The 22552-nt window shown below is 41.0% G+C and overlaps 2 protein-coding genes across 2 annotated transcripts in view; both read right to left on the reverse strand.

Moving 5' to 3' along the window:
* LOC134648334 (mediator of DNA damage checkpoint protein 1-like) overlaps positions 1–22552 on the reverse strand; it is a 139761-nt gene that overhangs the window by 71747 nt on the left and 45462 nt on the right. The window lies entirely within an intron of this gene.
* Positions 5171–21695, reverse strand: LOC134648295 (conserved oligomeric Golgi complex subunit 4). The gene is made up of 13 exons (XM_063502785.1): positions 21577–21695; positions 21030–21227; positions 20676–20778; positions 20280–20412; positions 18058–18178; positions 16980–17162; positions 14617–14775; positions 13869–13996; positions 13099–13212; positions 11386–11587; positions 10658–10901; positions 8415–8581; positions 5171–5365 (listed from the first exon to the last, which is right to left on the reverse strand). The coding sequence occupies exons 1-13, from the start codon at positions 21661–21663 to the stop codon at positions 5171–5173; spliced, it is 2034 nt and encodes a 677-aa protein (XP_063358855.1). The 5' UTR covers positions 21664–21695.

The raw sequence follows: 22552 nt of genomic DNA on the forward strand, positions 1-22552 counted from the left end.
TGCTACTTTACCGCCCTAGTGCCGTAATTAGCACAGTACTTATGTACCTATGTCTAAATTTTATGTACCTACTGTAAAACGTTGAACAACAATACACGTGCGAAAAGGTAATTCGCAACTAGTGTCGATTTAAAAGACTCCCTTCGGCCGTGTTTCATTTTATCGCCACTCGTTGCGAATTTCCTATTTTCGCACTTGTATCGTAATGTACTATTTCGCGAGTGGCGTATTTGCTGTTGTTTAATCTATTTTAATACTAAGAAACAGTTAAATATCTTTACTCAAGAGCACAGGCACTCAATGTTATCGGACATATTTATACACGTTGCATTTCGCAAATATCAGTATTTACACAATTATCGATGTAGCAGTAAAACAGTAAAATAATAACGTTGATATGTTTGTTTTATTAAATCATATTTTTTTTAACATCCCTACTAATATCACTACAACTTATAAAACAAAGTTCCCCGCCGCGTCTGTCTGTTTGTGTTTGTATGTTCGCGATAAACTCAAAAACTACTAAACGGATTTGCATGCGGTTTTCACCTATTGATAGAGTTATTCTTGAGGAAGGTTTGTGTATAGTTTGTTAAGACGAAACAGGAGCTGAGATTTAAATATTTTAGGTAAATATACCCGTCTCGTTAACGGAAGCGGCTCGTAAAACTAGTGCGATAAGGACAAGGCGAAAAATCCTGCGTAAAAATTTCAAAAATCGAGGTTTCGTCCTCGTACTCGACTGTTTCCTCCTTCAAAACTTAACCAATCGTAACCAAATTTGGAAATCTAAATGATTATGAAATTATCTGTGTCGGGCCGTTTTGCTTTTTTGGCTAATTGATATCAGTTTTGAATACCACGCCCCACGCCTCTCATTGCGGCATAGTCAATTAGGCCATTTTTGAAGGGCTCTAGCGCCTTAAAAAACTAAAATATCAAAAAAAGCAAAACGGTCCGACACAGATATTGACAATATTAATCTGTGTTGAAAAAATCATTGCTCTAGCTTCAAAACCCACGGAGGAAACAGTCGAGTACGTTTGTATGGAGAAATGACCACTCCTGTTGGCTCTTAACACGTGCGAAGCCGGGGCGGGTTACTAGTTACGTAGTTACCTATAAATGCGAAAGTAAATCTGTCTGTCTGTTACCTCTTTACGCTTAAACTGCTGAACCTATTTAGATGTTACTTGTTAGGTAGGGAGATGATTAAGCCTGCGGAAGGCCATAGGGTAGCTGTTATCAGTTAATCCAATCATCATCATTGTCGAATGAACGAAGTTACGGGTCGAAGCCAGTAAAAGCAATTTTCATTGAACTAAAAAGGTTGAAAAGTGAAACACTAGTTTAATATAAATAATAAGTTTTATTATTATTATAATTAAATATAATATACATGTAATATTTGTAGATAATAACAATTTTTAAATGCATTTATATAGGTAGTACCTAGGTACATTCCGGAAACATATTTTTACATTAAAGCTTCAAGCGTTTGATATCGTCCATTTTGAAATCGGTTCTGAAAAGGAAATTCGATTATTAGCTTGTTTTTTCTTGTTGTTGTTACATTTTTATAGTGTTACCCAAGGCCGGTGAACCGGTTTTTTCTTCATGCACAAAATACCGGTATTATTTCGTTCTTTGCTTTATTATTTCATTTTTAATGGGGTAATCTAATAATACGAAGGTGTTACCTAAATACATGATTCATGCCTACGTAAAGAGCATAAAATAATTAAAAATACTGGGCTATTTTGGGTTTTACAAAAAAACCGGTTCCGAGCCCTGGTGTTACCTACTGAGTGGTTCCTGGGAGCAACCGGGACGCTTAGAGGATATAACTAATCGGAGTAGCCATTAACAGGCGTTCCTCATTGTTGAAAATAGGCGGCAAATCCACAATGTATGGACTGACGTTTATCTGACATGGCTATTTTTAGGGTTCCGTACCCAAAGGGTAAAAACGGGACCCTATTACTAAGACTCCGCTGTCCGTCCGTCCGTCCGTCTGTCACCAGGCTGTATCTCACGAACCGTGATAGCTAGACAGTTGAAATTTTCACAGATGATGTATTTCTATTGCCGCTATAACAACAAATACTAAAAACAGAATAAAATAAAGATTTAAGTGGGGCTCCCATACAACAAACGTGATTTTTGACCGAAGTTAAGCAACGTCGGGCGGGGTCAGTACTTGGATGGGTGACCGTTTTTTGCTTGTTTTGCTCTATTTTTTTTTGATGGTGCGGAACCCTCCGTGCGCGAGTCCGACTCGCACTTGGCCGGTTTTTATTTCTCGTTGTTGTTACATTTTTATAGTGTTACCTACTGAGTGATTCCTGGGAGCAACCAGGACGCTTAGAGGATATAACTAATCGGAGTAGCCATTAACAGGCGTTCCTCATTGTTGAAAATAGGCGGCAAATCCACAATGTATGGACTGACGTTTATCTGACATGGCTGTTTTTATGTCACGTATACATTTGACGTGCCCCTCCCCCGCAAAAATGAGCAGACTGTTTTGTACAGAAAATTACAGACAAAGGAGTCTCTTTTTACACGACTGCCCCAAAAAAGGAGTGTACTGTTTTCAGGGTTCACGTTTGTATGTGGGTGGGTGGGTATGTAAGGCCCTGGTCTCCTATTTTATGCTGTACGCGGCGTCTGGCGTCAGCGTCAACGTTTTTGAACAAAAAAGACGCTGACGTCGACGTCTAAAACAGACCACAACAGTACATCTCTATAGTAAGCATCCTGACGCAGACGCTGTAAGCGGCCGATGGCGTTTATAGGAGACCAGGGCCTAAGTTTCTTCGTTCCACTCTAGCAGCTAAATGCCTTAACCGATTTACATGTATGATATATCATTAGAATCCTTACATCATCCCGAGTAACATAGGCTACGGGACGTCATTATAAAAACAATATGGCGGACTTAATACGCCATATTACGCAACCTTAAGAAAAAACATTACGCTTTTCAGTTCGCTTTTAATTTGCAGTCGCGTTTCTTAATTTTTAGGGTTCCGTACCCAAAGGGTAAAAACGGGACCCTATTACTAAGACTCCGCTGTCCGTCAGTCCGTCCGTCCGTCCGTCAGTCCGTCCGTCCGTCCGTCCGTCCGTCCGTCCGTCCGTCCGTCTGTCACCAGGCTGTATCTCACGAACCGTTATAGCTAGACAGCTGAAATTTTCACAGATGATGTATTTCTGTTGCCGCTATAACAACAAATACTAAAAACAGAATAAAATAAAGATTTAAGTGGGGCTCCCATACGACAAACGTGATTTTTGACCGAAGGTAAGCAACGTCGGGCGGGGTCAGTACTTGGATGGGTGACCGTTTTTTTTGCTTGTACAAAAAATAGAGCAAATTTTTTGTTGATGGTGCGGAACCCTCCGTGCGCGAGTCCGACTCGCACTTGGCCGGTTTTTAATTAGTTTATCGGTTATATCCTCTAAGGTGGAACAGAATGGTGTGCGACCGTTTATAAAAGAGTAGTTCAATACGAGCGGCGGCGTTTTGAAGATCCGTATGCGACCGAAGCCCTCGTATACGTACACTCTAAAAAATTACGACCAACTAAGAGCAGTTTCCTCTTAGTTGACGTTAAGTTAATTACAACAATAACGATCTTATATAAATCAAAGAAAGCTGATTACTTAAAACAATAAGTGTATCTGTGATTGAACTAATAAAGTAGGTAAGTATGTTATTAATCCTAACAATTGTATACTTTGCATCTATCATTAACTTATTGGCATAATTATGTAACGTAGGTTGATTCAATCCTTAACAGCCCTTAGGGCCACTTGCACACTCCCACTAACCCGAGTTTAAGCGGTTAAACCGTTAACCCAGTGTCAAATTGTACTGGTAACCATGGTAACTCCAGGTTTAACCGAATAACCCTGGGTAAGTGGTATGGTGCAAGTGGCGCTTAGTTGATCTTGCTAGGATCAATTAGTTAGCATAATTATTTTTCATGTAAATATTGAACAAGATCTTAATTAGTTCAGTTACATAACAATAGTAATAGCAATGAGAATTACCTTATTTGATGTGTCTAAGTTCTTGTTAGGCTCGTATGGAATCAAGATGCTTGATTACGACTATCAAGATATTGATAGGGCCAACTAAATTTTTTTTAGAGTGTACGCACCTACAACTCAGTCGGGCGGCGCCATCGCGCACTATGTAATCGCATTTTCAAAACCAAGTTTGCCTTCGCAAGTCATATTAGATTCCCGATTAAGAACAGGCGGAGGAGGACTATACACCGTGTTTTTTTTGATTTCCGTTAATTTCAAGGGTGCATTCCTGAGCTTAAATCAAGTAACTTTCTCAAAGACACCGATATTCTAATTAACTCCATTTCGGAGATAATCAATAATTTATTTTTTTCCTATAAGGCCTCTACAAGCGTGTACACTTGCCTTAGGGCCGGTTTACATATTGATTAGTGTTTAGAATGAGTTCATACATTTGCTACTAAACTTAAGTACAATCTCGGTCAATCGATGTTCGAAATGACATCGATATGTCACAGATTTCAATTGTTTGGTTGAGTTAAATGTAACGCCCGTGTTACAACAACGCTATATGCTACATTTAATTACTTTTTAAACTTATTTATCTTTTGTAAAAAAGCAAAAAATATATATATTTTTTAATTAACTATGCCATTTAGTTATCTTAAACCATAGAGAAAAAAATACATAGAGTGCTCACTCCATACATCAGTTTTAGTAACAAAAAACTATTAGCATCTAGCATCGAGTAGCGGAACTATCAGTACTGCTACTTGACAATAGATGGTAGTACCGACCGGAAAGTCTTATGCTGTTGAGATAAGACTTTCCGGTCGGTGCTACATCTATTGTCAAGTAGCAGTACTGATAGTTCCGCTACTCGACGCTAGATGTAGACACTGAAATTAATAGTCCGAACTGATGTATGGAGTGAGCACTCTTGTCTTTGTTTCTCTATGCTTAAACGTACTTAACCATACCCCGAAGTTAACGGAATTCAATAAACACACGGTGTATAGTGTCACCTAGGTTAGTGGTAGTTTACCTGCGGGCCAGCAGCGCCCTCTGCCGCCGCGCTCGCCGCTCCACCACCAGCCCGCCCGTCTGTAGTGTTACCTAGGTCAGTGGTAGTTTACCTGCGGGCCAGCAGCGCCCTCTGCCGGCGGGGCGTGAGCCTGGCCGCGCTCGGAGCGCTGGCGGGCTGGTCGGCGGCGAGCAGCGCGCCGGCCTGCGACAGCCGCGCGCAGCGCTCCCGCGCGCCGGGAGCCGCGCCCCCCGCCCACGCGGCCAGGCGCCGCGCGCGCCGCTCCACCACCAACCCGCCCGTCTGCGGCCACAGGGACCAGAAAAAACCATTCTTAAAATTTGCGCCACTCTCCTGAGCACATACGGTATTACGCCCACAACCACATTTAGAACTAAAATAGTCTTATACCTTGTCTATGACTACAGGTAGATCTCTACCATTTTAAAAAAAGCGGCCAAGTGCGAGTCGGACTCGCCCATGAAGGGTTCCGTATTTAGGCGATTTATGACGTATAGAAAAAAAACTACTTACTAGATCTCGTTCAAACCAATTTTCGGTGGAAGTTTACATGGTAATGTACATCATATATTTTTTTTAGTTTTATCATTCTCTTATTTTAGAAGTTACAGGGGGGGGACACACATTTTACCACTTTGGAAGTGTCTCTCGCGCAAACTATTCAGTTTAGAAAAAAATGATATTAGAAACCTCAATATCATTTTTGAAGACCTATCCATACATACCCCACACGTATGGGTTTGATGAAAAAGAATTTTTTGAGTTTCAGTTCGAAGTATGGGGAACCCCAAAAATGTATTGTTTTTTTTCTATTTTTGTGTGAAAATCTTAATGCGGTTCACAGAATACATCTACTTACCAAGTTTCAACAGTATAGTTCTTATAGTTTCGGAGAAAAGTGGCTGTGACATACGGACGGACAGACAGACGGACAGACAGACAGACATGACGAATCTATAAGGGTTCCGTTTTTTGCCATTTGGCTACGGAACCCTAAAAACATTCAGTTTAAAAAACATATTATATTGAAGAATTTTTTGTACAATAAAGATTATTTATTTATTTATTTAAACTTTATTGCACAAAAGACCACAGGGCAACGACAGGTTAAGAGCCAACAGGAGTGGTCATCTCTCCATACAAACGTACTCGACTGTTTCCTCCGTGGGTTTTGAAGCTAGAGCAATGATTTTTAGGGTTCCGTAGCCAAATGGCAAAAAACGGAACCCTTATAGATTCGTCATGTCTGTCTGTCTATCTGTCTGTCTGTCTGTCTGTCCGTCTGTCTGTCCGTCCGTATGTCACAGTCACTTTTCTCCGAAACTATAAGAACTATACTGTTGAAACTTGGTAAGTAGATGTATTCTGTGAACCGCATTAAGATTTTCACACAAAAATAAAAAAATAAACAATAAATTTTTGGGGTTCCCCATACTTAGAACTGAAACTCGAAATTTTTTTTCATCAAACCCATACGTGTGGGGTATCTATGGATAGGTCTTCAAAAATGATATTGAGGTTTCTAATATCATTTTTTTCTAAACTGAATAGTTTGCGCGAGAGACACTTCCAAAGTGGTAAAATGTGTCCCCCCCCCCCCCCCTGTAACTTCTAAAATAACAGAATGATAAAACTAAAAAAAAATATATGATGTACATTACCATGTAAACTTCCACCGAAAATTGGTTTGAACGAGATCTAGTAAGTAGTTTTTTTTTTTAATACGTAATAAATCGCCTAAATACGGAACCCTTCATGGGCGAGTCCGACTCGCACTTGGCCGCTTTTTTCTTTTTGGCCGAAATTAATATATACTTGGTCAACCAGATCTTGACAGTAGAAAAAGGCGGCAAATTTGAAAAATGTAGGCGCGAAGCGATATCGTCCCATGGAAAATTTGAATTTCGCGCCTTTTTTTACTGACAAGATTTGGTTGACCGGCTTTATGTATCACATAAGTGTTTGCCGTAAAAAATATATCAACCATACAACAAACGTGATTTTTGACCGAAGTTAAGCAACGTCGGGCGGGGTCAGTACTTGGATGGGTGACCGTTTTTTTGCTTGTTTTGCTCTATTTTTTTGTTGATGGTGCGGAACCCTCCGTGCGCGAGTCCGACTCGCACTTCGCCGGTTTTTTACATTCACTATTTGTGTTCAAAATTTGAAGCGTGCACATCCACTACAAGTGCCTTGACATTTTGATGACTGGTCAGTGAGTCAATGACAAATATGTTACCTGATCATAATGATGCACCAGCAGTCTTTCTTCTGCCCTAGTAGCCAAGTCTTGCACTATGGTAGTCAACAGTTGGTTGGCCGCGGCAGCTGACAGCTGGGCCTTGTTGGCTTCAGCTAAAGTGTCTTTTAGTGCCTTCGCCAAATGTTTTACCATTTTTACATACTTTATAAGCCCAACACTACTCATGTTTAAAATTTGAAGCGTGCACATCCACTACAAGTGCCTTAACATTTTGATGACTGCTCAGTGAGTCAGTGACAAATATGTTACCTGATCATAATGATGCACGAGCAGTCTTTCTTCTGCCCTAGTAGCCAAGTCTTGAACTATGGTAGTCAACAGTTGGTTGGCCGCGGCAGCTGACAGCTGGGCCTTGTTGGCTTCAGCTAAAGTGTCTTTTAGTGCCTTCGCCAAATGTTTTACCATTTTTACATACTTTATAAGCCCAACACTACTCATGTTTAAAATTTGAAGCGTGCACATCCACTACAAGTGCCTTAACATTTTGATGACTGCTCAGTGAGTCAGTGACAAATATGTTACCTGATCATAATGATGCACGAGCAGTCTTTCTTCTGCCCTAGTAGCCAAGTCTTGAACTATGGTAGTCAACAGTTGGTTGGCCGCGGCAGCTGACAGCTGGGCCTTGTTGGCTTCAGCTAAAGTGTCTTTTAGTGCCTTCGCCAAATGTTTTACCATTTTTACATACTTTATAAGCCCAACACTACTTATGTTTAAAATTTGAAGCGTGCACATCCACTACAAGTGCCTTGACATTTTGATGACTGGTCAGTGAGTCAATGACAAATATGTTACCTGATCATAATGATGCACCAGCAGTCTTTCTTCTGCCCTAGTAGCCAAGTCTTGAACTATGGTAGTCAACAGTTGGTTGGCCGCGGCGGCTGACAGCTGGGCCTTGCTGGCTTCAGCTAAACTGTCTTTTAGTGCCTTCGCCAAATGTTTTACCATTTTTACATACTTTATAAGCCCAACACTATTTGCGTTCAAAATTTGAAGCGTGCATGTCCACTACAAGTGCCTTGACATTTTGATGACTGGTCAGTGAGTCAATGACAAATATGTTACCTGATCATAATGATGCACCAGCAGTCTTTCTTCTGCCCTAGTAGCCAAGTCTTGAACTATGGTAGTCAACAGTTGGTTGGCCGCGGCGGCTGACAGCTGGGCCTTGCAGGCTTCAGCTAAAGTGTCCAACGCTGAAGGTAGCGCGTCGGCATCGTCTTCCATACTATCTGGAAACAGAAAAAGAAAGAAATAAAGGAGATTGAACTTTTCTCAAAAATGGACGGCAAAGTCGACGTTGCCGGTTAAAAAATAGGTCGCGAAGTGCGTAGTTTATGGTCATTCAAAAAATTAAAAAGTTAAAAACATTGCAGTCTCGATTTCGGGACTGCAATGTCGCATACAAATTCCATTATTTAACGAGTTCCAAACTTTTTAAAACTTTAAATGGCCATATCAAATGAAGGCATAGGTCCCTTAAACAGCCAAACAGATGAACAGCACTTATTATTATAAAGCCTATAACAGACTATCGCACCGCACCGCGACCTTGGAGCGTCGCACCCAAAAGTGAGAGCGAGAAACAGATATCTCTTTCTCGCTCTCACTTATAAAACGTAACTTTAATGTAACATATGTACAACTTTATAACATAAGGACCTATGTAGTGCATTTAGTCCGAACTCTAGCTGTAAACAAGCCATTTTTGGCTTAGCAGTTAAGATACATGGAACTCTGCGATACATTTAATTGTTTAGAACTTTAATAAATGAAAAAAAAAAACTTATGGGTGCGACGCTCCAAGGTCGCGGTGCGGTGCGATAGTCTGTTACAGGCTTAATGTTGGTACCGCGACTATTTAGGTGTCTCAAATAGGTTGGCGTATTTTCAGCAGAAAAATACACTTCTTTTTTTTTTAAAGGCGGCAAGCAAATTTTTTTAATAGTTGTATTTTTTTCTGTGAAAATTAGAACGTTGCTTCTGTAAGTTCTGTAAAATATTTCTATTTCTTGCACCATTTTTGAGAAAAGCACTATATATATATGACTCGGCTGGAAGGCTACTTGCTGGCTTCGGATTCAATTAAACGGACTCCCAAGGTCGTCCGTTTAAAACGAATCCTCAGCCTGCAAGTAGCTACTTCCGAACCTCGACAATAATGTACTATTATATACAGTAGGGTATGCAAATTACCCGATCGCGTTCGAAAATAATTGTTTAGGATGGTATTCCATCTGTCCAATATCTTTGTCCAATGTGTATTTGCGCCTCACATTTTGCTTAATGACATAGACATTGAGAGAGAGAGAGGCAATACACATTGGTCAGGTGGATACCAATACCACCCTTACACACATTTAATTAAGGATATATATAACACTTTAAACTCTCGCGCTTTGTACACATTTAATTTTTGTCTACCCCGAACATTTTTATTAACTAATTTCGGGTAGTTTAGTGGTGTTTTATTAATATCTCCGTTGACATTTGTTGAGACGTCAGTTTTTCCGTGACCACAGCTGGTGCAACTCAGCTGAAACGTCGGAATTAAAGGTAAAAACAATGAAATTATATCGCGTTAGACCCGTTTGTGTAATTAAATAAGGATATATAGGTAAAGAAAATACAAAATTTGTTCGGAAAATCGCCCCTTCGCGCCATTGTTTTCTAATTTGCCGTACTTTTCTACTAAACAAAATAAGCGTTTTAGACATTCTTGGTCCTGCGGACCGGATTAATATGGTCCTTCTAGCCGGATCCGATTCTAATAATTAAAAACAAACCTGTCTTATGTAACTATTAAGAGAACAGGAGCTGATATTTAAATATTTTAGGTAAATATACCCGTCTCGCTAACGGAAGCGGCTCCTAAAACTAGTGCGATAAGGACAAGGCGAAAAATCCTGCGTAAAAATCTCAAAAATCGAGGTTTCGTACTCGACTGTTTCCTCCTCCAAAACTTAACCAATCGTAACCAAATTTGGAAATCTAAATGATTATGACATTATCTGTGTCGGACCGTTTTGCTTTTTTGGCTAATTGATATAAGTTTCGAATAGCGCGCCTCTCATTGCGGCATAGTCAATTAGGCCATTTTGGCCATTTTTGAAGGGCTCTAGCGCCTTAAAAAACAAAAATATCAAAAAAAGCAAAACGGTCCGACACAGATATTGACAATATTAATCTGTGTTGAAAAAAATCATTGCTCTAGCTTCAAAACCCACGGAGGAAACAGTCGAGTACGTTTGTATGGAGAAATGACCACTCCTGTTGGCTCTTAAAGACTAGTCAACTAATAAACTAACCTCCATCTGGATCAGCAACCGCGTCAGCCCACTTAGTGACCTTATGCTTCAGCGCAGCCGTTATCCCCTCTAGCCCCAAGTCCCTAGCGGCCTTGAAAGCCGCCGCGGCAGTAGCTAGACTCTCAGCGCACGACACCAGCTTGTCGCGTCCGCCGGTACTGAGAAGGGGCTCTGCTAGTGCGCAAGCTTCTGTGGCGAGCCGCATGGACCATTCGGCGCCGGATTCAGCTTCATTTAGGTGTGCCTGATAATAAAATGATAATAAACTGAAATTAGATGTCATATACGAAAGAAATATAAGAAAAATCCGGCCAATTGCGGGTCGGACTCGTGCACGAAGGGTTCCGTACCATTACGGAAAAAAATCACGTTTAGGTATATTTAATTACACACTTTAAACTCTCGCGTTTTGTACACATATTTAATTACACAAACGGGTCTACCGCGATATAGTTTCATTGTTTCTACTTTAAATCACCGGCCGTTATATCTCCTTTGACATTTGCTGCGACGTGACCACAGCTGGTGCAACTCAGCTGAAACGTCGGAATTTCAGGTAAAAACAATGAAACTATATCGCGGTAGACCCGTTTGTGTAATTAAATATGTGTACAAAACGCGAGAGTTTAAAGTGTTATAAAATCACGTTTGTAATATGGGAGCCCACTATTTATTTTTTATTTATTTTTTAATGTAATACGACACCATTGGTCAGATAATGGTCTCACCACATAGAGCTGCGCCTGCGCGTCCAGCTCCCTGTACCGGTCCGTGCCGGCGCCGGGCCCGGGCGGGGGCAGGGGGAGGGGCTCGGGCGGGGGCGCGCGCAGCCAGCGCCGCAGCGCGGCCGCCGCGTCGCGCTCCAGCAGCGCCGACACCTCGTTCAGCACCGCGCACGCGCCGTCCACGCTGCCCGTAGAGATGCTGCGGCTGCAAGATGCCGAAATATAAGCTCACCTTGAATTTGAACCAGGGATGTTGCGAACATCCGCATCCACATCCGCAACCGCGGAACTTCCGCATTATTTTCAACATCCGCATCCGCATAAAATCGATGCGGAGCTTATGCGGATGCGGATGTCTAACAAGTCGGTACAGGAACGTCTTAGCGCTAGGTAATTTCGTCATTACCTATAACGAAAACGTCTAGCTAGATCCAGAAAAGTCGGCCAAGTTACTGTTTATTAAATATAAGTAATATAACGCACCTATATTCTTGCTCAAATACTAAACGTGTCGTTTTTAGGGTTCCGTAGCCAAATGGCAAAAAACGGAACCCTTATAGATTCGTCATGTCTGTCTGTCTGTCTGTCCGTCTGTCTGTCCGTCCGTATGTCACAGCCACTTTTCTCCGAAACTATAAGAACTATACTGTTGAAACTTGGTAAGTAGATGTATTCTGTGAACCGCATTAAGATTTTCACATAAAAATAGAAAAAAAACAATAAATTTTTGGGGTTCCCCATACTTCGAATTGAAACTCAAAAATTTTTTTTTCATCAAACCTATACGTGTGGGGTATCTATGGATAGGTCTTCAAAAATGATATTGAGGTTTCTAATATCATTTTTTTCTAAACTGAATAGTTTGCGCGAGAGACATTTCCAAAGTGGTAAAATGTGTGTCCCCCCCCCCCTGTAACTTCTAAAATAAGAGAATGATAAAACTAAAAAAAATATATGATGTACATTACCATGTAAACTTCCACCGAAAATTGGTTTGAACGAGATCTAGTAAGTAGTTTTTTTTATACGTCATAAATCGCCTAAATACGGAACCCTTCATGGGCGAGTCCGACTCGCACTTGGCCGCTTTTTTTTTAATAAAAAATACTAAAAATGTAATATTTGACGTTTTCTAAGTACCTAATCTTGACATCCGCATCCGCGGATGTGAGCCTTTAAATATCCGCATCCGCGGATGTCAAAAAATCCGCAACATCCCTGATTTGAACGTATACCGGGTGTGGCCTGTAATACGAGCTAAAAAATAAAGGTTATACTCCTACGTTAACTCCAATAAACTGACCAACATTTGTTCAGCGACTTATAAAAATAATGGAGACTTAAGACTTCGTATTTTTCATACAAAATAGATGTTATCTTCAATGCAGGGATCGGATACCGGTATTTTTTGTATGGGAACGGAAACGGTATTTTTTCGTTCTTTGCTAATTACTTCATTTCTAATTGGGCAATCTAATAATACGAAGTCGTAACCTAAATACACAACGGAGTCCTACATTTCGAGTATAAAATAATTCGAAAAAGTTTTTGCAAAAAACCGGTTCCGATCCCTGCTTCAATGTACGCCGTTATCATTGTGATTGACGTTGCTCGTCGCGATCAATTTCAAAGCGGGAAGCAACCAGCTTGTGCTACCAACTGGTTGCCCCGACTTTACCGCCATCTGTAACTGTCAAATGTTAGTTATCAACATACCGAATAACTTTTCTGGCAATGAAGAAGACATCGTCAACCAGACTCGAGCTGGTTGCCCCGACTTGTGGTGCCGCCATCTTGAGAGCTTTGCCAACGCTCTCTTCTAAGAAGAACCTAGAAACAAACACAACCATCACCTTGTGCCGCAAAAGCATTTCAGTACAAAAATGTTTGTGCCGCACGCATTGACGTACGTATATCTCAGGACTGGCCTTACAGGCAATAAGACTGGGGCCAGTACAGCGGTGTGACACCGCTACAACGCGATTGGTTGATGAGTTCGCATCTCACGCGCGATTGGTCACAACTAGTTGCGTTAGACTGCCCGATAGGCTCGAATTCGTGAGTGACACCGCTGAACTACCATTTTTAGTACCCGTAAGGCCCGTCCTGAGATATACGTCAATGGCCACACGCTGGTGTTTATGTTTTTTGATGGGATTACTGTTTTCAGTACTCCGTCTTGCACAGTTTATACAGGACTAGCGTCCCGCCCCCGCTTCGCACGGGTTAACAAATTATACATAAACCTTCCCCTTGGAATCACTATATCTATTTAAAACCTCTCACTTAGCTAATAATCTATTATAGTGTAGATTAGGTTAAGTTTCCGAAAATATTGTAAATTTTATTTATAATAAACAGTTTAATTTTTTTTTAAGCCGCATCAAAATCCGTTGCGTAGTTTTAAAGATCTAAGCATACATAGGGACAGACAGCCGGAAACGACTTTGTTTTATACTATGTAGTGATGAATCTAGTTTACCCACCTTTCCAAGGCGAGATAATGTCCCAGCAAGTCCTGAGCGGTCCTAGTCAGGTCGCATTCAGCGATGATCTTTTCTGTGGACGCTAAACATGATTTTTTCGTCTCTTCGTCCACTGTTGATGCGTCCGCCTGGGCCAAATGTCTAATTTAGCGCTACTTGCACCATCCCACTAACCCGGGGTTAAGCGGTTAAAACGTTAACCCAGTGTCAAATTGTACTAGTAACTATGGATACTCCATGTTTAACCGGTTAACCCTGGGTTAGTGGAATGGTGCAAGTGGCGCTTAGTGTCTAGAAGTTTTAGTTTCAAGGACGAAATTTAGTAAAGTGTCATTCAATAGAACTTGCTAACTATGTAAACAAACCGCCATACTAAAATTGATACTGAATGTCAATTTACTAGTAACTTTTGTTTACATAGTTAGCAAGTTCTATTGAATGTCACTTTAAGTTAAAATAGTTATAAAGGGCGAAAAGTTGTAATTTGATTCGAATAAGATTTAATTCTGGTATTTGGGTTATATAAAATAAATTGGGTTATAATTATAGCATAACTCGACTTACCTGAGCTGATACTGATTTTACTTACTATTACTACGTCACAATAAGTTTTTGTTATGACGTGTTTGTGTTTGTATGATTCTGCATATACTTATATATATTATATGTCGGTTCTCCTCCTGACAAACGTGTATCTGATTTGACTAGTTAGTAAAATAGCCCATTACTTATATAAAAAAAAATTCACCTCAGCCCTTCGCCTGACGAACGTGAAGTATATATGAATGGTAGAGTGTGCGAGTGCTAGCTCGGCTAAAACAGGTTCAGCGTGGAGCGCGGAGCGACGTGCGTTTGTCAGTCGCGCTGATACTAACTCGTGGTAGACGCGCCGGCCGCCTGCGCAAATCTGGAAGGAAATTAGCCACATAATTCGTCAATAAAAAAAATACGTAGATTCAAACGCCTTCTCTGTAATAGTATTTTATGCAACCGTTGTTTAAGAGAGGTCAGAAAAGGCGAGTGGCGTGAGTAACAATTTGAGGCGAAAAAAACATACTAAATTGACGTTTCGTATCGATAACTGTTTTAATATCTATGGATACTAGAATAGAGACCCACTTGAGTTTTGACTGCTGTTCCAAATTTAAACTCATAACCTTACAAAAATCTATAACGTTACCTATGTACTCGTACATTAAAGTACAAATTTTCCTACTACCACAGATAAGAAAGTTCTCATAGTAAAATTGGTTGTAATAAAGCTTGTCATATCCTACGGTTTCTGAACGCATTATAGAGCACTAATGACATGTGTGTAGATAAAATACTTTTTCTACGACCAAGCACTTACTTACCTTGAAATAAAATTGTAAATTTAACAAATATTTTTAATTCAAGAAGTAGCACAAATAGAGAGTAAGGCCGGGAAAAGAATGAATGAAATAAAAAAAACATGTCTATGGTTCACTTATTTGTCAGAGATGACATTTAAAATAAGGTTGGCAACACTGTATTTCATTCAATATTTTTTAAGTGGTCATTACACGAAGTATCGTAAAATCGCCAAAAAGATACTGCGTGTAAGCACAAATTCTTTATTGGGGAATAGACTAAAGACTTGTCTTGACAACTATAAGGTAGTGTTTTAAAGGTGTGTGCACGACCCTTTAAATGACAAATAAAAGTACGGGAGTAGAAAAAGTATATTTTACTTGTAATGGCAAAACTTTTGTTTAATTTTACAACAAGTGTTAAGGAAACTGTAAGTCCACAACTTAGGCAACTCATAGAGGCAACACTCCGCCTTTCTGCTTCTAGTAATCGTGTGCAGGCATCCGCGAATACTGCCGCGTCGGACGTCGGATCCGGTACGGATCCGGCACTGATACGTACCACTGGTTGTATAAGCGCCAGCGCCCGCGGCAGCAGTCCAGGAGCGCGTCCAGCTGCAAGTAATCTCGCTCGGTCCACGTTCCGCCCTCCGGCTTCCAGTAATCGCGTGAAGGCGTCCGCGAATACTGCCACATCTGACATCGGATCCGTGCCGGATCCGGCACTGATACGTACCACTGGTTGTATAAGCGCCAGCGCCCGCGGCAGCAGTCCAGGAGCGCGTCCAGCTGCAAGTAATCTCGCTCGGTCCACGTTCCGCCCTCCGGCTTCCAGTAAGCGCGTGAAGGCGTCCGCGAACACCGCCGCGTCGGACGTCGGATCCGGTACGGATCCGGCACTGATACGTACCACTGGTTGTATAAGCGCCAGCGCCCGCGGCAGCCGTCCAGGAGCGCGTCCAGCTGCAAGTAATTTCGCTCGGTTGACGTTCCGCCCTCCGGTTTCCAGTAATCGTGTGAATGTGTCCGCGAACACCGCCGCGTCGGACGTCGGATCCGGTACGGATCCGGCACTGATACGTACCACTGGTTGTATAAGCGCCAGCGCCCGCGGCAGCCGTCCAGCAGCGCGTCCAGCTGCAAGTAATCTCGCTCGGTCCACGTTCCGCCCTTCGGTTTCCAGTAATCGTGTGAATGTGTCCGCGAACACCGCCGCGTCGGACGTCGGATCCGGTACGGATCCGGCACTGATACGTACCACTGGTTGTATAAGCGCCAGCGCCCGCGGCAGCCGTCCAGGAGCGCGTCCAGCTGCAAGTAATTTCGCTCGGTTGACGTTCCGCCCTCCGGCTTCCAGTAAGCGCGTGAAGGCGTCCGCGAACACCGCCACATCTGACATCGGATCCGTGCCGGATCCGGCACTGATACGTACCACTGGTTGTATAAGCGCCAGCGCCCGCGGCAGCAGTCCAGGAGCGCGTCCAGCTGCAAGTAATCTCGCTCGGTCCACGTTCCGCCCTCCGGCTTCCAGTAAGCGCGTGAAGGCGTCCGCGAACACCGCCACATCTGACATCGGATCCGTGCCGGATCCGGCACTGATACGTACCACTGGTTGTATAAGCGCCAGCGCCCGCGGCAACCGTCCAGCAGCGCGTCCAGCTGCAAGTAATCTCGCTCGGTCCACGTTCCGCCCTCCGGCTTCCAGTAAGAGCGTGAAGGCGACCGCGAATACTGCCGCATCTGACATCGGATCCATGCCGGATCCGGCACTGATACGTACCACTGGTTGTATAAGCGCCAGCGCCCGCGGCAGCAGTCCAGGAGCGCGTCCAGCTGCAAGTAATCTCGCTCGGTCCACGTTCCGCCCTCCGGCTTCCAGTGATCGCGTGAAGGCGTCCGCGAATACCGCCGCGTCGGACGTCGGATCCGGCACGGTGCAGGCGCGTCGGATCGCAGCCTCCGACTGACAAATATAATAATAAAAAATAAATTCGAGAATAAAAAACCGGCCAAGTGCGAGTCGGACTCGCGCACGGAGGGTTTCGCGCCATCAACAAAAAATAGAGCAAAACAAGCAAAAAAGAGGTCACCCATCCGAGTACTGACCCCGCCCGACGTTCCTTAACTTCGGTCAAAAATCACGTTTGTTGTATGGGAGCCCCACTTAAATCTTTATTTTATTGTTTTTAGTATTTGTTGTTATAGCGGCAACAGAAATACATCATCTGTGAAAACTTCAACTGTCTAGCTATCACGGTTCGTGAGATACAGCCTGGTGACAGACGGACGGACGGACGGACGGACAGCGGTCTTAGTAATAGGGTCCCGTTTTTACCCTTTGGGTACGGAACCCTAAAAAAGAAAGCTAGGGTAAGTTGCCTTTTGTTGTTTACCTCTGCTTGTGTTTCTGTTTTCTTTTGTATTGTTTTCTTTTATTGTGGTGTGCAATAGAGAGAATTTGTGTGTAAGTTTTTGGACCATACAGAGGCAGATATACATATAATTTAAGAACTTGGAGAATTAACGATACTTACTGGAGAATAATTTCTAGTTGCGATTTAATTGTTGTACCCTAAAGCGGCCCCACTTAGTTTACGGGGGGTACCTATCGAAATTAAACTTACATGCCCAGAACTTACATGCTTGGGATCAAAACAGCACCTTCCGCATTTGCGGCAGTTTATATATCAATGGTACATAACATTTAATTTACGCAATTTAGATTTATAATTTACATAGTAACATATGGTAGTGTTTCTACCTAAAATAACAAAATTAAAATATTTAAAAAATAATTACTTTTGGTCCCTAATTAAAACGTATTATATATATAATACTTTTATTAATTCTAAATGTACCTTATTAGCGAGATATCTAGCTAGTAGGTCGACGCCCTCGTCAGCTCGGCCGATCTGAGGGAATAACTTGAAGAGACGCTCCACAGCCGATTCATCGTCCTTGCGCGCCGCTTCTTCAAACCTGAAAGGATTAAAATAAGTTAAAAATAGGTTCATAGGTATATGATGAGCATTAAACTGAACATGAGGTTCAAAATTCGCGATAAAAAGCTTGAAACCTTGAGCTTCTACAATTTAAATAACAAATTGTAGATTTATAATTAAGATTTAGTTGATATTGAAGAACACAGTTGCTAAAATATGTAATTTGCCATGTCCTAATCAGGGTCCATGAGATACTGTAACTTTATTTATAACAGTTGTATGATATGAATACCATGGTTGCAATAAAGAATAAAGAAAGAAACCCCCAAAACTTCTATGCAATTAAGAACCTATTTTTTTGTTTAGGTAATAAGACTTATATTGTGTACTACTTATAGTTTATAATTAAGTGAATAATTAATATTGTCCTTCGCTGCCTGAAACACAGGGAATCCTAGTTCAGGCATTTGTAAATCACTTGTCTTTATAAATTCTTAGTCTTTAAGAGCAACCATTGTACTATATTTTTCTCAATAAATTTATTTTATTTTACTTTATTAGGTACACTAAACAGACATCGTACAATATCATGGGTAATACAATTGTACATTATGGCTTAAATCTAGCATGAGATCCAAAACAAGTGTACACAGCATGTTTTACAATTTAGCGGAAATATTACAAACTAATTAACACCATATTATAGCTACAGTGAAAAATATCAGAGAAGAAAGAACTATCTACTTATTTAAATTATTTGTATTTGTATAGATAGATAGATAGATAAATCATTTATTTGACAGCTGCAATGACACACAATATAAATTTACACACAATCATCATAACAGAAGAAAAGGAAAAAATAAAAAAAATAATAATTATTACACTAACAAAGAAAATAACATAGAAATGAGTAGGTACAAATGTAAAATTTAATAAAAGTAGGTAGGTAGGTACAAACTGTGTGCGTTGCAGCAGGACAAAAGGGTCACGGCTCAGTGATACGCTTCGCTCTTTCGAGCAAAGCACTGATTTTCTGCCGGGACCCAGGTCACAACAAAGAATATATTTACGAAGAAGTATTTACGTACGTCGGAAACAATCGTACAGTGTAAGTGTGAGTATTTGTGCATGTCGTGTGATAATTTTTGATAAAATACTTAGATCATAGGTAAAAATTGGTAAAAATTGACCCGTGTGTACTGTGTGTAAGCCTCCTAGTTGTGTGACACCAGCCCCACCATGTTATATCCTAAAATCTGCAACCAAATAGCCGAATGGAATCCCAGCGGTTTGTTTTTCAAGAAGAATTTTTTTAAAGTGATTTTTAAATGTTTTTTTGGATTTAAGCTGTCTTAAAGGCGGAGGGATATCATTCCAGCATTTGGTCGCGAGATAACGGAAACAACCGGTAAAGGCAATCGTCTTATGAGGGTGTACTTCTAAAATGCAACGTCGAGTAGATCTTGTGGCGTGTCGATTGTGAAAAGAAGAAATATTTATTTTAGAATAAAGATATTCGGGTGACTTGCAATTTATAACGCCAAAGAGAAGACAAGCAAGATGTAAATGTCTACGTGATGCCATATTCAGAGTCGAAGATTTGTTCAAAAACGGTGTGATATGGCTCCTTGGAGGAACTTTGTAGCAATATCGATAACACGCGTTTTGAACTCGTTGTATTAATCGACGAGTTTTTTGTTGCAGACGAGGCCCGTACACCAGATTGCCGTAGTTTAACTTAGACAATATGAGCGATTCGCATAATGTCAAGCGAACTTTTTCATCTAGAAGGTTTCTTACTTGATACAATACTTTCAATCTATAGAAACATGATTTGGCTAGCTCTGCTATGTGTTTTTCAAACCTTAACTGGTTGTCTATTATTATACCCAGGTTTCTGGCCTCCTCTACTCGCTCTATTAATGAGCCTCTAATATTTAGTTGAGGGCTACCATCTAATATTCGAGAAATTTGAGTTTTATAATCGACATTTTGAAAGACACACTACACTACACCCCTACACTACATTAGCGCCCCTAGCGGCGAAATTAAACGCGGTAGCCCAAATTGGTCATATAATAATGAAGAATTTAAAAATGGCTTCCCACGACCTGCTCTTGACCGTTACAACATACTTGCGTACGAGTTGGTCGCGTAGCGTGGCCTGCGCGGCAGCCATGGCGTCGCGCGGGTCGTGCTCGCCCCGCGCGCGCGCCGCCGCCACTGACCCCGGGTCCATGCTGAGGAAGCGAGCCACGTGCGCCGCGCCTGGTATATAAGAAAGGTTTTTAGGGTGCCGTACCTCTAAAAGAAAAAACGGAACCTTTATAGGATCACTCGTGCGCGTGTCTGTCTGTCTGTCCGACCATTCCCCCCTTTATCTCCGAAACTACTCGTCTAAAATTTTGAAATATTTTTATACACAAAATAGTTCTTCGGTCCATCGGTGGACCTTATGCCTTTTGTAATAAAGTCCACCGATGGACAGTTAACAGTGTTCCTGTTTGTACTATGTAATAATAATAACTGACCTGTTTCATAATCATGTGCTTTGATGGCCGCCTCAACTCCTGCACTGCACACTTGCAGATCTATGAGGTCATTGACACGCCGCTGACACTCTGCCACTCGGGACTGAAGTAAAGCATAAAATAAGCAAAAAGTAGATTCAAAAAGGTTACATAACTATTATTAGAGGCAAACAGTTAAAATAACTGCTATTGCCTAAGATATCAAAGAATTATCATCAAATATCATCATTGATAAGTAATTGTGAAAACAAAGTAATAACACAGTGGCAGACCAACAAGATATCCCATTTCACACTTATCTAACTTTTGTTAGACCTTATCTTATTACAACTTTGCTACAATTGCAACACTTACCCTAGCCAAGTCCAGCTGCCGCACTTTAGCACTGACGTCTCTAGCCAACATTGCAGTCTTGTCTACCATGTCTGCCGCAATCTGTGTGTCTGCCTTCACCTCGCCTAGCTTGGCATACGCTTGGCTTGCGGTCCGCAGCCGCCCTTCCAACGAGCATGCCTTTGATAGGACATTGGAAAGTGCCTCATCTACCTCCGTCTAGAAAATGACAGATTAATGTGATTAAAATTATAAACACTTTTATTTAAGTACCTTGGGAATTATAAAACTTTGTTATCAGTAGCAGAATTGAACTTTATAACAGTGTTCTCAGATGAAGTTAGTAAGCTGAAGTCGTAAATAAGCGTTTTAAATGTTTGAGAAATTAATATCAGCTTGGAATTATAGTATAGAACTGTAATGTAAGATTTATGTTAAGATGTTCGTAAGTAAGCGAATAGTAATAACTAAATATCAGAAATTAATGTAAAGATTTCTGTACTTTAGACAATAATTAATAAAACACAAAATAGAGATACAATAATAATATAATGTTAAAGTAATTTACTTCTTCCTGTTCGATTTCATGAAGCGCTTTTTTTAAACCTTCTTCACTAGACACATCGTATTTCTCTAAAAGGAGACTTAACGACATTATGCCGATTTACAGAGAAATAAACTAAAAACAGGCAGGAATTTAATGTTTTTTTGGCGTCGTGTCCACTGTTCTGTTGACAATCTTGACAGACAAAAGACAGCTGGCGTTGTTGACAGATGACATTTTGAAGTTATTGCCAGTTATGGCCAAAATTTATGGCATTTGTTAGAGGAAAGTAATCGAATTCAAACAAATACTCGAGCGTGTCAGATTTTCATAGGGGAGGTTTATCTCGGTATCCTGAAAGCATATTTTTTTAATCTGACAAAAATGTTGGTGGGTTCTCTTAATCTGACCGAAAAAGGTTTTTTGGTTCAAAAAATTCCGTGGCCGCGCTTTTTATTTGGACAAAAATGTAAAGAGACCTTTTTTGTGTAAAATAAAATTACCTTTTTTGTTTATTTAAACTTTTTTTTGTAAAATGTATCGTTCGCGACTTATATGCCGCAACGCGTTCTTAGGAAGACGAAATGGCTCCTCCACACTTCCGGTCATGCGGAAACCGGCAGATTTTGTATTTTTAGTAAGTTTTAGATTATATTCTTCAAAATAAAATTAAAAAAAATCGCGCTTGAGAATGCCGGATTAACGTTTTTTTTTTACAAGTTCGCGACCCTATAACTCGGCGGCGTCAAGGACTTATCGTCAGATTAGTTAAATTTAGTCTTTAAACACTAAAATCAACCCCCAATATCTTAATCTGACGCGCTCGAGTATTTCAGACTATCCATTTTTTTTTACTAATCTGATCGTCTATCCTAGGCGCGCGTCACTACATATAGAGCTAAATACTTTACAAGGTTGTTCTATTAGGTCTAAGCTGGTCTAAGGTATCTCTCATATCTTAAACTGCCACGCTCGAGTATTGCCGAAAATTCCCCTATTC

Source organism: Cydia amplana, chromosome 5 (genome assembly GCF_948474715.1).
Source record: "Cydia amplana chromosome 5, ilCydAmpl1.1, whole genome shotgun sequence".
Lineage (NCBI taxonomy): Eukaryota > Metazoa > Arthropoda > Insecta > Lepidoptera > Tortricidae > Cydia > Cydia amplana.